General features: G+C 34.1%; 1 protein-coding gene across 1 annotated transcript in view; it reads right to left on the bottom strand.

Moving 5' to 3' along the window:
* Positions 1 to 20,499, bottom strand: part of ATRNL1 (attractin like 1) — a 795,857-nt gene that overhangs the window by 566,203 nt on the left and 209,155 nt on the right. The window contains exon 19 of the mRNA XM_052660645.1: positions 9,448 to 9,585. Within this exon, the coding sequence (XP_052516605.1) occupies positions 9,448 to 9,585 (138 nt within the window). The remainder of the gene's footprint in view (positions 1 to 9,447; positions 9,586 to 20,499) is intronic.

Raw genomic sequence — 20,499 nt, 5'->3', positions numbered from 1 at the left:
TGATGCGAAGAGCTGGCTCCTTAGAAAAGACCCTGATGCTGGGAAAAGTTGAAGGCAGGAGGAGAAGGGGACGACAGAGGATGAGATGGTTGGATGGCATCACTGCCTCGATGGACATGAGTTTGGGTAAACTCCAGGAGTTGGTGGTGGAAAGGGAGGCCTGGCGTGCTGTGGTCCATGGGGTTGCAAAGAGTCGGACATGACTGAGCAATTGAACTGAACTGAAAACCATTGAATAGTTTTTCTTTCTTTTTTTTTAAATTCCATAAGAGATACATAGTGAGCTTACTAATTTTTCATTTCTTTTCAAAAGCATTCATGTGACACACTTCTCGGTCAAAAACTTACAAATCAGAGGTGGAGATACTCTACGTTATGTCTAGGAGCCTAAAAACCATTAAACAAATGCAAAAAATCAGAGAAAAATTTTAGTTGGTAAACTCTGTGCAATACCAAGTGAGAAGGGAGATCACGAGGAAAGTGCCAAAGTAAGTCATGCATGGAAAAGTTCCCAGCTCTTAGAAATTCACTGACTAATATCTCTAGCGGTTTCATGAGACAGCCCACAGACATTCTTGCAAAAGGAATCTAACAGAAAAGAGGAGTAAACTGCATCTTCTAATAATCCACAATCAAAGGTCATTCTAAAATACCTGATGATATCAGGGCCAAACAGTTTTCATAAACTCTTTCTTGTTCTTAAAGTTCTTCTTGTCTTTAAATTTTCTTTTATGAGGACAAAAAGGATGAAAAGAGCTTGAAAGATGAAGTAGAAAAAAAAAAAGGGGTACTGAGCATTTGATATAAAGGAACACCTCTACAAGGATATAAAAAAATTAGTATCGAGACTTCCCTGGTGGTCTAGTAGTTAGGACTCCATGCTTCCAATGCAGAGGCCGGGATTCAATGCCTCGTCAGGGAACTAGATCCCACAGGCCACAGTAAAGACTGAAGATCCCAAATGCTGCAGCTAAGACCCACTGAATGAAATTTTTTTTTTTAAATATTTAGTATAAAGAGAAGAGAAACTAGCTAAAAACAGTACAGAAACTGTGCACTGACTGTTTTTTTAACCAGGCAGATGAAACAAGCAGCTCTATATTATTTTAAAAGGCTCTCTCATTTTCTTAAATTTATATAAAAATGTCATTTAAGAGAATTTTAGGTCAAAGTATAACTTCATGACTATACCCTATGCTAAATATCACCATATAAATGCAATTATTCATTTAGTGTCCTCGCTTTGAAATATTTAAAATCTCATATTGCCGTTTCTCAGCCACACAAGATGATAATGTATACTCAGAAAATACACATTTTTAACTTTGTTGTGTCAAAATAATCCACAAAAACAAGATTTCCATATCCAGTGATTTTTGTTATCTGCATTTTTAGATTATTCAGGCCAATGCTCCCATTTTGGGAGAATTAAACTCTTACATTTAAGAAATGCTCAGGTTCATTTGACTATAAATTTTCAACTTCTATGAACAATCTGCAATATATAAGGAAGGTTTAAAATGAAAAAACATCTCTTATTCCAGCAGAAAGGAGGAAGAGTTCATTCATCTTCTTTACTATCCTCAAGTCTCAGAGAATAGCCCAGTGTGTTTATTAAAGTTTTAACTGTTTCTGTAAAAGCCTGCTATGGACAGATATTAATAGCATGCCAAAGAGAAAAATATAAGTTTTGCTAATAAGAAACAAAGGTAAAAATAGAACTGTCACTATGTTGAAAGAACTCTTTATATCCCAGACTGAAAAATAATTATTTAACACTATTGAAAGTAAAAATATACAGATAGAAAATCATATAAGTATACTATTTAAGAACCTAGAAAAAGAATAATAAAATGAAGAAAAGACATAAGCAAATACAAAATTGGATTTACTAAAACAAGTTATGAATGCAATGTAAGAGGAAAAGATTTATTTGTAACATCAACAAAACCCATTAGACATCTTGCAGTAAACTGAAAAAAAGAAGTAAGACCTAGATGAAGCAAATTATTCATACAAGATTGTATTCTTTAAGATTTTTTTAATGTGGATCATTTTTAAAGTCTTTACTGAATCTGTTACAATATTAATTCTGCTTTATGTTTTGTTTTTCTAGCCACAGGCATGTGGGATCTTAGTTGCCTGACTAGGGATTGAACTCACACCCCCTGCACTCAAGGTGAAGTCTTAACCACTGGACCACCAGGGAAGTCCCAAGACTGCACTTTTTTAAATGTCTGTATATTTCAGTATGGAGAGCTTTTTTCTTATTCTACGTATTATGAATAATGAAACAAAAATACATGTAAATGTATTAAAATATTTTAAGATTAATAACATTTATAGCTTAGTTTCTTATATTCAGAGAAAGTGTGAAAACATCCAAGTAAGGACAATCACATAAAATTAAGCTTGTAAACTGCCCTCAGTTTCAAGGGCCTACCCAACACTCTCATTAAAACTAATCTCTTAGTCCCTGATTCTGTCATTCAGCTTCTACATAACACCACGAAAGCACCTACACAATGTTCAGCTGATCCTAGAACAACAAGGGGTTTGCTGATGCCAACCCTCTGTGCAACAGAAAAATCCTACCTAATCTGTAGTCGGGCACCCCATATATGCAGTTCCTCCCGATATCAGGTCCCTCCTACACACAGTTGTACATCTTTCATACACAAGACTCAATAAACTGCAGACAGTGTAGTACTACACTAATTACTGTTTTAAAAATTCACGTACAAGTGGGCCTGTGCAGCTCAAATCTCCGTTAAGTCAACTGGATATAAATTTAAGTCCTAACATACTACTTCACATATAGTAAGTAGTTAATAATTGGGGAATTGAAGAATAATCCTTCATCACAAAGTAATTCAGTATAATGAGTGTTGAATGGTCGTAGCACAATGGGCTGTTACTCTTATTCAATGAAATTTTCACTCATTTTCTCTACTAATATGGATCAGTCATATTGGAGATGATATAGCAAAAGTAATACTGTCCCACAAATATGATTTATACACTTATATTAAAATACTTAACCCTAATGATGTTCTAAATAATAATAATATGCAATATCAGCTTGCATTGTAAAGCTAACATTTGTTAGAAACACATGTTATTTCCTGTTTGTTTAAGCCACACAATAAATTCAGCTGCATTTTGCAGGTGAGGAAAGGGAGATACTAAGAGGTTAAATAACGACCCAAGGAAAGACAGTGACAGTGCCAGTATATGAATCTAATCAGTATGATTTCGAAGCCCAAACACTTAACAATGTTATGCTCTTTTATAGCTACAAACACAGATAGACAGATAGATAGACAGACAGATAGATGTATGTGAGCATGCTCAGTCGTGTTCAACTCTTTGCAACCCCATGGACTGTAATCAGACTTCTCTGCCCATGGAATTTTCTGGGCTAGAATACTGGAGTGGGTTGCCATTTCCTTCTCCAGGGGTTCTTCCTGACCCAGGGATTGAACCCATATCTCTTATGTCTCCTGCACTGGCAGGTGGATTCTTTACAACTAGCATCACCTGGGAAGACAAATAGTTACCAGCACCAGAATAAGTATCAAGGAATCTGACTGAACATTAATAAGAAATAAAATAGCTTAATAATAAAGCACTTTCAATAGTTAATTACACTAATAGAATAGCCATAAATATACCATAGTTTAAAAAACAACTAACAAAAGTTTGTAAGTACATTTATATATTTACAACAATGTTAAAGGGCTTTAGTAGGCTGAATTTTTAAAAGAATATCTACATCTACCGTACATTTAAGCCTTACCAGTTAAATATAAATTTATTTCCTCACTTCCCTATGGACTTTGAATTTTAATAAATGCAAATACTAAGGGAAAAATGAACTTTTCCCAATGAGGTGAATGAAAAAATGAAAAAATAAACTTTGCCTCTCATTTTTTTATAAATTGATTTTAGCCTTTGCTGCATTAAATATAATTCACTTCATGTGGCATATTTTTTATTTAGTTAGATAACTAATGTGGCTATAAGAAATAAAAATGAATTTCATATATCACATCACCATAGAAAAGTCACAGACAGCAAAATATTATTTTGCCAAATTTGGGCAACAAGGAAACTATAAGGAATTATTTAAAGCTTCATAAACTACCAGAGAATGTGCAACAGCAAAAAAAGAAAGGTATTTATCTTTCATTCTCTTTAATTTTCTATTGCATTGTACCTCAGTTCTACAGATGTATAATGTCAGCAACAAAAATAATATGAAATAACTGAATTAATCTTAAACCTAGCAGAGAAGTATGATTCCCAAAGGGAAATATATTTCTAAAAGCACTCTGCCTGTCAGAATAATAATAACTTATTTTAATTTAAAACAGCTTTTAGCTAATAGAGTTATTCAAAGGTTCCTTTTGCCTATGTCGGCAAAAAAATTAAAATAATACTTTGGGTAATCATGACATTATATTCTTGGATTATTAGATATGCACCAAAGCACAAGCAATAACAGAAAAACAGAGAAAAACTGGACCTCACCAAAACTGAAAACTTTCGTGCCTTTAAGAACACTGTCTAGACAGTGAAAAGACAGCCTATACAATAGGAGAGAATATTTGCAAATCATATGTCTGATAAGGGCCTCGTAATTAGAATACAGGCTTCCCTGGTAGCTCACTGGTAAAGAATACGTCTGCCAATGCAGGAGACGCGGGTTTGATCCCTGGGTTGGAAAGATACACTGGAAAAGGAAATGGCAACCTGCTCCAGTATTCTTGCCTGGGAAATTCCATGGACAAAGGAGCCTGATGGGCTACAGTCCAGGCATCACAAAAGAGTTAGACAGGGCCTAGCAATTAAATAACAACAATGACTAGCGTATACGAAGAACTCAGAATTCAACAACAACAAAACCAAATAATCCAAATAAAAAGTGAACAAAGGACTTGAATAGACATTTCTCCAAAGACATACAAGTGTGAAATAGGCACATGAAGAGACCAAAAAAAAAAAAGAACAAATATTTGTACACTCATATTCATCACAATATTACTTATAATAGTCAAAAGATGTAAGCAACTCAAGTATTCATCAACAGATGAATGGATCAAAAAGTGCAGTATACATATACAACAGAATATTATTCAGCAATAAACAGGAAGGATATTCTGACATATGTTAAAATGTGAAAGAACCTCGAAGACATTATGCTAACTGAAAAAAACCAATCACTCAAGGACAAATTCTGAAAATTCCACTTATCTGAGGTATCTAGAGTAATCATAAATTCCACTTATATCTAATCATATTCAAAGTGACAGAAAGTAAAAGAGTGGCTGCCAGGGGCTGGTGTTGAGGAATGAAGATTTATTATTTAATGGTTATATAGTTTTAGCTTTGAAAATGAAAAAAACTTTCGAGATGAATGGTAATGATGAATGCACAGCAATGTGAACGCACTTAATGCAACTAAACTTCCTTCTTTTAAGGGAAATTTTATGTTACGTACATACCACAATTTTAAAAATTATTCTTTAAATGGTCAAGAACTTGAATAGACATTTCTCCAAAGACTACATACAATGGCCAACAACATCATCACTAGTCATGAGGAAAATACAAATCAAAATGACAATGAGAAATATTTCTACACCTATCACCACAGCTAGAAGCTTTTAAAAAATGTAAAATAACAAGTGTTGGCAAGAACATAGAGAAACTGGAAATTATCCACAGTACTGATGGGAATGTGAAATCATGCAGCCCTCATGGAAAACAATTTGAACAATTTGGAAGTTCCCCAAGGTTAAACATAAAATTACCAAATGGCCCAGCAATTCCTCTTCTAGTTGATACATAAAATAACCAAAAACTTGAAATCCCCCCAAAAAAACATGTACAGTAATGTTCTCAGTATCAGTATTCACAATAGCCAAAAAAGGTGGAAAAAGAGCAAGGTGCATCAATAAATAAATGGGTAAAACTACTGTGATACATGTATACAATGGAATAATATTCATCAGTAAAAAGGAATGTAGATACTATAGCAAGAATTAATATTAAAAATATTATGGCTAAGTACACATTTTATAATAGCATTTATATGAAATATTCAGAATAAGTAAATACATAAAGAAAGCAGATAACTGATTGACAGGGGCTTGGGATAACTGCTTAATAAATATGATATTTTCTTCTGGAGTGACGAAAAAATTTTGAAACTTGATGGAGCTGATGGTCACACACTATTATGAAGGTACTAAATGCCACTGAATTGTAACCTAAAATGGTTAATATTATGTTATGTGATTTCACCCCAATTTAAGAAAAACCCTCTAAAAATGGGGTTATGGATGGAAGCAATATACAAATAACAGAAAAATATTAAGCAAATTACTTCACAAAATCCCCACGCACTATTATATAAGTATTAAAATAATCTGGAAAGCATAAATAAAATCTTTTATAAAAGTAAATTAAAACAATTATATATAAATATTTGAAAGGTTGCAAACACATAAAAATTGCAATGTAAAAAATACAAAAAAACCCAGAGATAGTTTTTTCCTTAAAGTCATGGAAACAAAGCATTTGTGTGTGTGTATGTGTGTGTGTGTGTGTGTCTGCTCAGAAACTCAGTCATGTCTGACTCTTGCTGTCCATGGAATTTTCCTGTCAAGAATACTAGTGTGGGTTTCCATTTCTTACTCCTGGGATCTTCCTAAACCAGGAATCAAATCTGTGTTTCCCACATTGGCAGGCAGAATCTATCAGCTGCACCACCTGAGAAGCCCTATAAATAATCATTATCTATCTAATCTATCTGAAATACACTTTTTGTCCAATGAAATTTTTGGCTAAAGAAAATTTAGTAGTAAAAAGCTTTGGAAAACAGGATGGGTATTTTTACTTAACAAACATAAAATAACAAAATATAATACTATGATTATAATAGACAAGCTCTGAATTTTTTGGATTCTATTGCACAGATATCTCCTGCAGCTTCCTTACACACTGAACACAGCACTAAGCTGTGGCTTTTGGCTAAGGGTTCCTGGATCCTCCCTGTTCACATTAACACTACTTCTGCATTGATAGTCAAGAGTTAGGTCTAAGAATCAGATAATTCTTGCCTGTTAGTAGTAGTATAATCTTGAACATTTTACTTAACTTCTTTGTATATTTGGCTGTACCTAAAATGGAAGCTATTGTGATTCCTCCCTTACAGTTGTCTTGAAATGAGACAATGAATATAAGCTATGAGTATAGTACCTCAAGCACAGAAAAGGCAAGTGTCAACCAATTCATGTGTTAGAGCCTCAATCAGGGCAGAGCAAAATTTCCATTCAGCAGAAATGAATGGAAACCTGATACTGCCAGTTTCATTGACTCTAGGACATAGCTCATCATTCTGTCTTTCTCAACTCTGAGTATAAATTTGAGTCATTTGGGCAGACTTAGTGCTTCAGTGCTGTATATTGTCACCCTGCTTATTTAACTTATATGCAGAGTACATCATGAGAAACACTGGACTGGAAGAAACACAAGCTGGAATCAAGATTGCCGGGAGAAATATCAATAACCTCAGATATGCAGATGACACCACCCTTTAGGCAGAAAGTGAAGAAGAACTAAAAAGCCTCTTGATGAAAGTGAAAGAGGAGAGTGAAAAAGTTGGCTTAAAGCTCAACATTCAGAAAACGAAGATCATGGCATCTGGTCCCATCACTTCATGGGAAATAGATGGGGCAACAGTGAAAACAGTGTCAGACTTTATTACTGGGGGCTCCAAAATCACTGCAGATGGTGACTGCAGCCATGAAATTAAAAGACGCTTACTCCTTGGAAGAAAAGTTATGACCAACCTAGACAGCATAATCAAAAGCAGAGACATTACTTTGCCGACTAAGGTCTGTCTAGTCAAGGCTATGGTTTTTCCAGTAGTCATGTATGGATGTGAGAGTTGGACTGTGAAGAAGGCTGAGCGCCGAAGAATTGATGCTTTTGAACTGTGGTGTTGGAGAAGACTCTTGAGAGTCCCTTGGACTGCAAGGAGATCCAACCAGTCCATTCTGAAGGAGATCAGCCCTGGGATTTCTTTGGAAGGAATGATGATAAAGCTGAAATTCCAGTACTTTGGACACCTCATGGGAAGAGTTGACTCATTGGAAAAGACTCTGATGCTGGGAGGGATTGGGGGCAGGAGGAGAAGGGGACGACCGAGGATGAGATGGCTGGATGGCATGCATCACTGACTCGATGGACGTGAGTCTGAGTGAACTCTGAGAGTTGGTGATGGACAGGGAGGCCTGGCATGCTGAGATTCATGGGGTCGCAGAGTCGGACACGACTGAGCGACTGAACTGAACTGAAGTGAAAGAACCAAGAATCACCCTAGGACCTAAACTAAGAGATTGATTTAATTATTTTAGGGAGTGGCCTAGACATCCATATTTTTAAAAAAGCTTTCCAGGTGGTTTTAAAATGCAGGTAGTATTAAAATTTTTGTCTAGATCAGCCCCAGGCCCTCTCTCTAAAGGGCTTACACACAGCTTCTCAGTGAGTGCTATTCAGACACTCTCCATTTAGAAAAAGTAGAGTAAAGATTTAAGGAACAAGGACCAATTTAGAAATGAAGAAGGTTATTGAAAAATTACAACTTGAAAGAAATTTTTTTTAAAGAAAGACCAAAATTTCTTTTTAAAAAAATAGGAAGAAAAAAGTAGCAAGACAGATAAAGAAAACAGATAAAAGGATTTCAGGATCAAAAACCTGAGATGGTAATAGCACTTACAATGCTCTTTTAATGTGCTTTAATTCCTATTACACATGCCTCCATTACACATGATCTCATTTGATCTTTACAATAATCCAATGAAGTATTATCATTTCACTCTTACATATGAGAAAAATGAAGCACTCTCTAAGGTTAAGTGAATTAACCAAAGCGATACATTTAAACAGTGGCAGAGTTGGAATTTCAGCCAACAACTGATTGTAAACCCATTCTCTTAAACCTTATGCTATATCACCTTGTCAAAAACAAACAAAAACTTACCAGATATAAGGCATACACAAAATCTTTATTTCTTATTTCTAAATTAAAATGTAAAGTGGTCACTTACTATTATTAAAAATAAGTTATAAGCAGTGATTTTTTTTCAGAACACTGAGATTACACATAATTTCTAAATTTAATTTGTCTGTATTTGCTAAGTTTCCTATAGCAAATATGTATTCATTCTCAAATAAGAAAAAGAAGGAGTTTCTTAAAGCAAGTACATCACAGAATTTTATAGTCCACAGTCCTCAATAAATACATATTCTCTTCCAAAAATACTCAGACAACAAAAAAAACTTCTTTAATAAAATATATTTTCCACGAGAGGCTCATCTTTCTTAATTTTCTTTCCTATAGTAAAAATACATTGAAGTGAAAGAAAAAATAATTACCTGTACACTGTCCTCCATTGGTCGGATCCCCATAATAACCTGGCATGCAGTCTTGACACTGCTTTCCTGTGGTAAGATTTTTACACTGTTCGCACACATTATTATTGATGCAAGTGCTATGTCCATTACACTGGCAAGCTAAAGAAAATAGTAAAAAAAAAAAAAAAAAAAAAAGGTTGATCATATCTACATAACAATATCAAGTATAATTGCCATAAAGACAAAGAATTTATTTTACAAATCTGAATGACAGCGAAGTACAAATGGCATTTCCCAAGCGTTTTTTCTTTTTTTTTAACATACGTCTCAAAATATTAACATGGGACAAACTCTGCCTACGATCTGTAGAACATAATGGCTAAAAATTAAAGTGAACCAGAAAAGTTATAGCTAAGGAGAGAATGAAAAGTCAAAGTGTTATTCACTCAGTCATTCGATTCTTTTCAACCCCAGGGACTGTAGCCCACCAGGCTCCTCTGTCCATGGAATTCTCTAGGCAAGACAATGGAGTGGGTAGCCATTCCCTTCTCCAGGAAATCTTCCCAAACCAGGGATCAAACCTGGGTCTCCCAACCTGCACCCACATTCTTTACCATCTGAGCCACCAGGAGGGAATACATTTCAACATAGTCCTTAAAGATGCATGTGACTATTATGTCTATTAAGTTAACACAAGAATAAATAACATAGCTCTGATAAAGATGCTAAAATGTATCAACTATCCTTAGGTATAATAAAAAAGGATCAATAAACACACAAAACTGTGTGATGCTAAGGCCCTACTTCAAGAAAATACATTAGTGCAAAATTTAACATAGTACTTTTAAATTAATTTGCATAAATGTTTATCTTCTTTGGCAAGAAAAGCTTCAAGACTTACTAGAAATTTTACTTGAAATGTGAACTAAAACAAAGAAATCTGAAGCACGAGATATTTTATATCTTCACATGAGATCTAATATATTTTCATATTAATATTACAATAGAATTTTAAAATTTCAGATGAGAAGTAAAGTTTATATATGAAAGCTCCTGTTTATTGTCTATTGGAGGCATAATATTAACTTACTTTGGTAACTTTTTGTAGAAACATCATTATCATTTTCATCATTATTACAACTATGCACTTAATTAGTGCCCTCACCTCAAACCAGGAAAGCCACTATTAAATCGACTGCAATAGTCTGTGCAGTTATCTATTCTGCTTTGTCAGTTCACATACTGCACCAGTTTTCTTAAATATTGTAACTACTACCCCACTGCGAGATAGAACACCAAGTGGTATACATGAATTACGTAATTTAATCCCCACAACAATTTTGTATAGAAGCTCCTATTCTCAGGGTTGTTTCCAATATCAAGAAGCCGAGATTAGGCAACACATCTAATCAGTGGCAGGAACAAATGCACAATCAGGATCTATGAACCAAAGATCAAATATTAAATTTCATACATACTCCATGCACAAAATGTGAAAGTCTAAGAGGGAAATCCCAAGAGACTAGGTCATCAACATGAGTTAACATCAAAGGGTAAAGAAAAAGAGTAAAAAAATAAATACCTATATCTTACAGAAATTTTCAGAGGCATAATTCTACTGTAATACAGTATAAAAATGGCATGCAGCCATCAGAGAAAAATGTAAAATAATCTTACTCCTAATAAAACTAAGAGAATTACAATATAGTTTTCAAACTTTATATTATAAAACAGCTAGGAGTAAATTTAATAACAAGAAAAACATTCATAATAAAGTAAATAAACTAAGAACTCAAACATTGTATCTAAGTGAAGTGAAGTGAAAGTTGCTCAGTTATGTCTCACTCTTTGTGACCCCAAGGACTATACAGTCCATGGAATTCTCCAGCAAGAATACTGGAGTGGGTAGCCTTTTCCTTCTCCAGGGGATCTTCCCAACCCAGGGACCGAACTCAGGTCTCCTGCATTGCAGGCGGATTCTGTACCAGTTGAGCCACAAGGGAAGCCCAAGAATACTGGATTCAGTAGCCAACCCTTCTCCAGGGGATCTTTCTGACCCATATCTAGAATGACCACAATTATGTGTTGAAATGTATAAATATGCCCATGGAAAATGGTGGTTATCTTTAGTAATATTTTTCTACATCAATTTTCTTTATGGAGAACTTTTAGTAAGATTTTTCTACATCATCAATTTTCTACTATAAATTCATATTACTATTATAATAAGAAAAATAATGATAAGAACTTTGTTTAAACTGTGCTTAAAATTTTAAGTCATTTTTTATAGAAAATTTTATGTAAGGCCACTAGGGTTGATTCACTCAGGTTAAAACAAAATTTATTCAGTTCTTACTACATGCAAAGTATTATCTGAAAAAGTCAGAATAAGAGATAGGTTACTACAAGTGTTTTTATGAAACCCCTGGCTACATTTTTTTATCAGAAACATAAATGCCTTAACTTCTGAATAAAATTACTAAATTAGTAATCTCATCTAACAGCCTCCTCAAAGATTACCAATGAAATAATAAGAAAACTTGCCAGCAACAACAGGAATTGTAGTGTGATGTTGTAGTTGTGGTTGTTCAGTCTCTCTGTGGTGCCCTACTCTATGTGACACCATGGACTGCAGCACACCAGGCTTCCCCGTCCTTCATCATTTCCCGGAGCTTGCTCAAACTCATGTCCGTTGACTTGGTAATGGCCATCCAACCATCTCATCCTCTGTCATCCGCTTCTTATCCTGCCTTCAGTCTTTCCCAGCATCAGGGTCTTTTCTAATGATTTGGCTCTTCACATCAGGTGGCCAAAGTATTGAGAGCTTCTGCTTCAGCATGAGTCCTTCCAATAAATACTCAGGACTGATTTCCTTTAGGATTAACTGGTTGGATCCCCTTGCAGTCCAAGGGACTCTCAAGAGTCTTCTCCAACATCACAGTTCAAAAGCATCAGTTCTTCAGAGCTCAGCTTTCTTTATAGTCCAGCTCTCACATCCATATATGACTACTGGAAAAACCACAGGTTTGACTAGATGGACTTTTATTGGCAAAGTGATGCCTCTGCTTTTTAATACACTGTCTGGGTTTGTCATAGTTTTTTCCCCAAAGAGCAAGAAGCATCTGTTAATTTCATAGCTACAGTCACCATCTGCAGTGATTTGGGAGCCCAAGAAAATAAAGTTTGTCACTGTTTCCACTATTTTTTTATCTATTTGCCATGAAGTGATGGGATCAAATGCCATGATCTTAGTTTTTTGAATGCTGAGTTTTAAACCAGTTTTTTCACTCTCCTCTTTTATCAAGAGGTTCTTTCGTTCCTCTTCAGTTTCCGCCATAAGAGTGCTGTCATCTGCATATTATCTGAGGTTATTGATATTACTCCCAGCAATCTTGATTGCAGCTTGTGCTTCATCCAGTATGGCATTTTGCAATAATAAGTTAAACAAGCAGAGTGACAATATACAGCCTTGACGTAATCCTTTCCCAATTTGGAACCAGTCTGTTGTTTATCTGGTTCTAACTGTTGCTTCTTGACTGGCATATGTGTTTCTAGGAGGCAGGTAAGGTGGTCTGGTATTCCCATTGCTTTAAGAATTTTCCACAGTTTGTTGTGACCCATACAGTCAAAGGCTTCAGCGTAGTCAATGAAGCAGAAGTAGATGTTTCCCTGGAATTCTCTTGCTTTTTCTATGATCCAACAGATGTTGGGATGACAACTACATAAATAAAACTAGAAAGTAGCAACCTAGTATATCTCTTGGAATTAAAGGAGGACTTCTGGCATAATGCCACTCAACTGTAACCTTCCTAAAAGTGAGAAATTCTGAAGGCAGCTCTGGGTTATGGTGCAATCAAGAAGCATATCATTGGTATGCCTCCATATTGCTGCTAGAATGTGATACAGCAAAGTCTAAGGTTCCAAGTAATGAATATACCATACAGAAGGCTGATATAATTTAGACCTACTGCTACAAAATTTTCCAGAAAAAAAAAATATATGGTCATTTTTGCAGTTTGTAACTAGTATGGCAGCAACGGCAAAGAAGGCATGTGATGGAGACCAGGATCCAGGAGTAATAACTGTATCAAACATACAGGAAAAGGATACACCATGAAACCTAGGATGCTCTATTCTCCAATACCATTGGCTTGTTGGATCAAAAGGTAATGTAAGCTTGTACCTAACAGTTCTTCCAGAATTCACTGTTACTTGAACAGTTCTAATAATAATTCAGTTCTGTCACATGAGTGAAACTAAAGAGAAGTCATCCATATTGTTTTGTTTAAATTTTAAAACTAATCCAGATGGCTCTTCACTTACATACATACAAACAGAAAAAAACTGAAAATAGAACATAATGAAAAATACAACATTTGATATGCAAATAAAATATATAGTTTTGAAAAATATGTGTTCTCTAAAACAGATGTAAGACATTAAAAAATGTATGCCTGGCATTCTCAATAAAATTTGAAAAATTACACACAGAGAGTCAAGAAATTTACTCAAAACTTTGTTTTCAAAACATAGCCCTTTAAAAGAAAAGGGAATTATCATTGCTAAAAATAAAACTGGGATTCAAAAGAAAAATGTTAAAGAGAAGCTTGAGCTAGTGACAGAACCTTACTATACATGGGGCTAGACAAGCAAGAGCTAGTGGGTTTGGGTTTCAAAACCCAGAGGACCAGAAGATATAATCTCTGGCATACTTAAGAGATAACCTGAACCATATTTATAATGTTTAAAGCCTTCAAGTGTAGCCTCTCTCTGTGTAAAAGGTACTAAAATACATCAAAGCCCAAAGAAGCAGAAAAGAACATTAAGTCCACAGGCATATTGTATAGAAGACAAAAGTCACTTATGAGAGCCTGTACCGATCAGATGGGTTGGGTTGAAATTCATTGTCTATATGGTAAAGAAACCTCAACATTAAACAACAGTATTAAAACCTGCTCTGTAAATAAGAAAAGCCTCACGCATCTTGCAAAAGCAGATGTAAATGGCCTCTTGAAATATTTCTTCAATTCAGGTCACACAAGTGCAGACCATGGAACCTCTTCACAACTACCATTGTGGCCTTTGTAGTACAAAAGTAACCACATACAATATACAGACAATTGATAATAGCTATAATCCAGTAAAACTGTATTCATAAAAATAGGCAATCAACAGCTTTGGCCATCAGATCTTGGTCTGCAAATCTTTGATACAGAAAAAAAAAAAAAAACACTTACTGAATTAAACCTCAAAATGAAAAATTATAAGCCGCATAAAGGAGAGTCAGGAAAAAGAGAGGGAGATATTAAAAATGAGAACTGACACCCTAAGAATTTGAGTAAAAGGACAGTTACAAGACAATAAAAGTATTCAAAACAAAAGCAAAAAAACTGAGAAAACCAAGTTTAAGGAAGTAAAGGTGGGTATTACTAGATTACAGTCTCATCAAAAAGAAAATATCAAAAAATATAAAAATTATAAAAAATAACTAATGGAAGTGATAAAAATAGAACAATAACTGAAATGAAGGACTTCCCTGATGGTCCAATGGTTAAGGCCCCATACTTCCCCTGCAGGGGGCAGAGGTTCAATCCCTGGTTGGGGAACTAAGATTCTGCATGCCTTGCAGTGTGGCTAAAAGAAACAAAAAGTAAAACTGAATTCTACAAATACAAGGGTGGTTGGGGGGGCGGGGAAAGCGTTACAAAAACTGAAATGAAAATATACTACAGAGAGGGATTCAACAGTAAATCTGAACTGTCAGAAGAATTAGAAAATGTGAAGAGAGATCAATAGAAACCATGTCAGCTGAAGGACAGAGAAAACAAAATGAAGAAAAATGAACAAAGCCTCAGTTAATTGTGGGAAACCATGAAAAGTGTCCATCTATATGTAATGGGAATGTTGGGGGGGATAGGAAAGAGACAAAGAAGGCTAAAATTTACTTAAAGAAATAATTCCTTAAAAGTCACCAAATTTGATAAAAATATTAATCTACACATCCAATAAGCCTGAATATTCATTGGAAGGACTGATGCTGAAGCTGAAACTCCGATACTTTGGCCACCTGATGCGAAGAACTGACTCATTTGAAAAGACCCTGATGCTGGGAAAGATTGAAGGTGGGAGGAGAAGGGGATGACAGAGGATGAGATGGTTGGATGGCTTCACCGACTCAATGGACATGAGTTTGAGTAAGCTCTGGGAGTTGATGATGAACAGGGAAGCCAGGCATGCTGCAGTCCATGGGGTCACAGAGTCAGACACAACTGAGCAACAGAATTGAACCAAGAAGCCTAATGAACTTTAACTACAATATATATGAAAATATTGACAAATACATTATAATAACAGTGATGAAAGGCAAAGAAAAGTAAAAAATCTTGAAAGCAGCAGGAGAAAATATTACTTCTCACTTACAAAAATCCCAATAAGATTAATAACTAACTTTTAATCAAGAAACATGGAGGTCAGTAGGCATTAGAATAATATATTCAAAGTTCTCAAAAAAAACACATGGTCAACCAAAATTTTCTACCAACAAAACCACTTTTCAAAAATTAAAGAAGAACATTCACAGATAAACAAAAATTGAGAGAATTCACTGCCAGGAGATATAACTTACAAGAAATACTAAAGCAAGCTCTTTAAGGAGAAAGCATGTGATACCAGACAGTAATTTAACTCCACAAAATAAAACAAACAGCACCAATAACATAACTGTCGTTTATAAAAGAAGGTAAAAATGTATATTTTGTCTCCCTTCTTCTTTTACCTTATTTTTACAGGTTGCATTTTAAATGATATAAGGGTATTATTGGGCCTATAAAACATAAAATGTAAAGTACTTCCCAGTAACAGCACAGAGGAAATACATGAGAAAAAAAATCTATATTGGTCTAAGGATATAATGTGGTATTACTAGATGGTAACACAGATTCACAGGAACAAATGAAGAAAACTAGAAACGGTAAATACAAAGATTAACGAAAGCTAAAAGTAAATATCATCCTTCTTTTTTCCCTCAGATTCTTTAAAAGACACGAACTTATCTAAAGTGATAACTGTAAAATGTACTCTTTGGTTTGCAACATGTATCTATGTAATATGTATGACAATACCACAGAAAGAGAAGAAAGAAATTAGACCTATAAAAGTAACATCATTTTATCTCATTGGAATTATGTTAGCATAAATGAAGCATATTTTAATAAGTTAAGATATATTAAGAAAACCCTGGAGTAACCACTAAGAATATAGCTCATAAAATATAATGAAAAAGTTATTAAAAACTAAAATATGATATTATAAAATATTTACTTACTGCAAAATAAATAAAAGTGGAAGAACCAAATTCATCATATACAGAGGAAAAATGACATAAACCCAATTACATCAAAAATAACATTAAATGTGAATAGGTCAAATGATTCAATCAAAAGGCAGAAAAGACAGACTAGATGAAAGACAAAGAGCTAACTATGTAACCTTTATAGAAGACACATGTAAATATTTACATACAAACAGCAACAAGAAAGTTGGGATGTTACCAGAGATGAAGAGGGACATTTTATAATGATAAAGAGGACAATCCATCAATAAGATATAGAAATTGTAAACATACATGTATCTAACAACAGAGCCTTAAACTACATGGAGCAATCACTGACAGAAATTAAAATAGAAATAAAGAATTCCACAAAAATAGTTGGAGACTTCAATACTTCACTTTCAATAGTGAATAAAAGAACTAGACAGATGATCAGCGAGGGATTAGAAGACTTAGAAAATGCTATAAACCAATTGGACCAAATAGAAGTAAATTTAAAAATCCATTTAACAACAGAATATACTTCATTCTCAATTACACATAAAAAACCTCATCAGGTCTTAAACTTCAATACATTTAAAAGGACTGAAGTAATATAAAGTATGTTCTCTAACTACAACTGAATGAAATTAGAAATCTATGGAAAAAACACAAATTATGGAAATTAAGCTACACATTTCTAAGTAACAAATGGATCAAAAACAATCATAGGAAACTTAAAAATTACTTTCAGGTAAACTAAAATAAAGCATAACATACCAAAAATCTTACAAGATGTGGCCGAAAGACTGTTCAGCAAGAGATTTATATTGTAAAAGCCTTCATTCAAAAACAAAAAAGGTCTCATATCAACCTAACTTTGCACTTTAATAAACTAAAAAATTAATAGAAAACTCAACTGAAAGCAAGCAGAAGAAAGGAAATTAATAAAAATCAGAGTGAAAATAAATAAAATGCATAGTAGGAAAAGAATAAAGAAAATCAATAAAGCCAAATACAAACTGTTACTTGCAATGTGCAACAAAATCAACAAAGCTTCAGCTAGACTAACAAATTTAAGAAGACACATTATTAAAATCAGTAATGAAAGATGAGACATACTACTGATAAAGACTGGGAAAAAAGACTATAGGGAAACACTATGAGCAGCTGCATGTCAATAAAGCAGATGAAACGGGGAGATTCCTAGGAAGATACTACCGAGAAAATATGCATAGGCTATAACAGTAAGGAGACTGAGTTAGAAATCAACAAAGTGCCAGAAAAGAGTAGCCCAAAAGCAGGAAGCTTAACTCAGTAATTCTACCAAACTCTTTAAGGAGAATTAACAATTATTCACAAACATTTCCAAAACACAGAAGCAAAACGAACTAACAAACTAGGAACAGCAGGCAATTGTTTTAACCTGATAAAGGACATGTATAAAAACTTCATAGCTAAAGTCATATTTAACGGTGAAAGACTGAAAGCTTTCTTTTTAAGGTCAGGACCAAGACAAAATTGTCCTCACTTGTCACTTCTAACAGCAATGTACTAGAGGTTCTGGACAGGGCAATTAGGCAAGAAAAAGAAAAAAAAAAAGCAACCAGATTTAAAGAAAAGAAAACTAACTTTGCTTGCACATGACATAATCTCGCATACAGAAAACTAAGAAATCTATAAAAATTATTTAATCTACTAATGTCTTCAACAATGTTACAGGTCATTTACAGAGAAATCAGTTTCATTGTATTGATATACATTTACAATGAAAAATTTGAAAATGAAGTTAAGAAAACGACAAAATATCATTGAAAAAAGTTAGTGAAAAGGCATCTGTATTCATGAATTAAAAGACTTCATATTAGGATAGCAATTCATCCTAACTGATCTGCATATTTAATACAAATTCCAAAAGATTTCTTTTTTATAGGAATAAACAGCAGGTGCTAAAATTCATATTGAGAAACAGAAGCCCAAGACTAGGGAAAAAAGTCTTGATAACAACAGAGTTAAAGGTACTGACACTTTCCAATTTCAAAACTTATTTCAATGTCTTAATAATCAAACCATGTGTCATTGTCATAAGGACAGACATGTAGATCATGAAATAGAATTAGATACAGAAATAATACCATACATCTATGGCCTATTGATATTCAACAAAGGTGTCAACAAGTTTAAATGGGGAAATAAGAGTCTTTTCAACAAATGGTGCTAGGACAGCTTGATATTCACATACAGAAGGATGAATTTGGATCCACATTTCACAACATATAAAAATTAACTAAAAATGATCAAAAACTTAAGAACTAAAATTATAAAAATGTTAGAAGAAAATATAGATACAAATCTTCATGATTTTGGATTAGGCAACAGTTTCTTAGATATAACATCAAAAGCTTAAGTAACTAACAGAAAAAGATATACTAGACACTATCAAAATAAAAAATTTAAAAAAACTGTGTCTCAAGTGACACCATCAAGAAAGTGAAGACACAACCACAGAATAGGGGAAAATATCTGAGAATCGTATGTCTTATAAGGATCTCCTCAGAACATATAAATAACTCTCACAATTCTATAATTTAAGAAACAACTTAATTTTTTAAGTAGGCAAATGATTTAAACAGACGTTTTCCATAGAAAGAACATGAGTAGCCATTAAGCAAATGAAAAGAACATCATAAGTCATAAGAGAAATATGAAACAAAACCACAAGGAGCTACCACTTCACATCAAGTAGGAGGATAATAAAGAAAATGATGAATAACCAGTATTGGTGAAGAGAGTTATTAGATCCAATACACACTGTTGGCTATAACATAAAATGATGCAATAGCTCTGGAAAAAGTCTGGCAATTCCTTAAAAGGTTAAATATACATGTACCATCTACCAAAAACATCAACTCCTAGATAAATACCAAGAGAAAACATGTTCACACAAAAACTTACAAACCAATATTCATAGCAGCAATATTCATAACAGCAAAAGAGTGGACATAAGCTGAAGATCCATAAACCAATGAAGTATAAATATATGGCATGCAATTTAATATTGAAAGTGAAGTGAAAGTGTCAGACGCTCAGTCGTATCCAACTCTCTGAGACTCCATGAACTGTAGCCCACCAGGCTCCTCTGTTTATGCAATTTGCCAGGTAAGACTACTGGAGTGGATTGCCATTTCCTTCTCCAGAATTTAATATTACTCAGTAAAGGACTGATATACGCCACAGTATGGATAAACCTCAATCATGTATGCTAAGTGAAAGAAGTCAGACACTAAAAGACACATTATATGACTGCGTTTAAATGAAATGTCCAGAATAGACATATACACAGAGAAAAGAAAGTAGATTAGTCATTTTCAGGTATTAGAGGGGAAAATGAATAGATAGTGACTGGTAAAGGGTATGGAATTTCGTTTGGGGGTAATTGAAGAGCTCTGGAATTATATGATGGTGATAGTTGCACACCACTAGCCATACTAAAAGCCATGGAATTGTACACTTTAAAATGAAAGATTGTATGTATGTGTCAATAAACAAAACAGAACTAATTAGATGAGATGAGAAATAATTCACCCTAATTCTTGCCATCTCTGTATGTACACCATCGATAATATTACTTTATCCTTGCTCTCATTGAAAAAGTACAATTTCTTCCCACATTCTGAACACGGATTGGCATCAAGACTTTTTCAGAACAGGAGAATGCAGAAGTGATGGTATGGAAATTTTGAGCTTTGGCCTCAAGAGGAAAA

This window comes from Budorcas taxicolor, chromosome 23, assembly GCF_023091745.1.
Source record: "Budorcas taxicolor isolate Tak-1 chromosome 23, Takin1.1, whole genome shotgun sequence".
NCBI lineage: Eukaryota > Metazoa > Chordata > Mammalia > Artiodactyla > Bovidae > Budorcas > Budorcas taxicolor.
The sequence above is the reverse complement of the archived record's forward strand: the minus strand, read 5'-3'. Positions and strand labels throughout refer to the sequence as shown.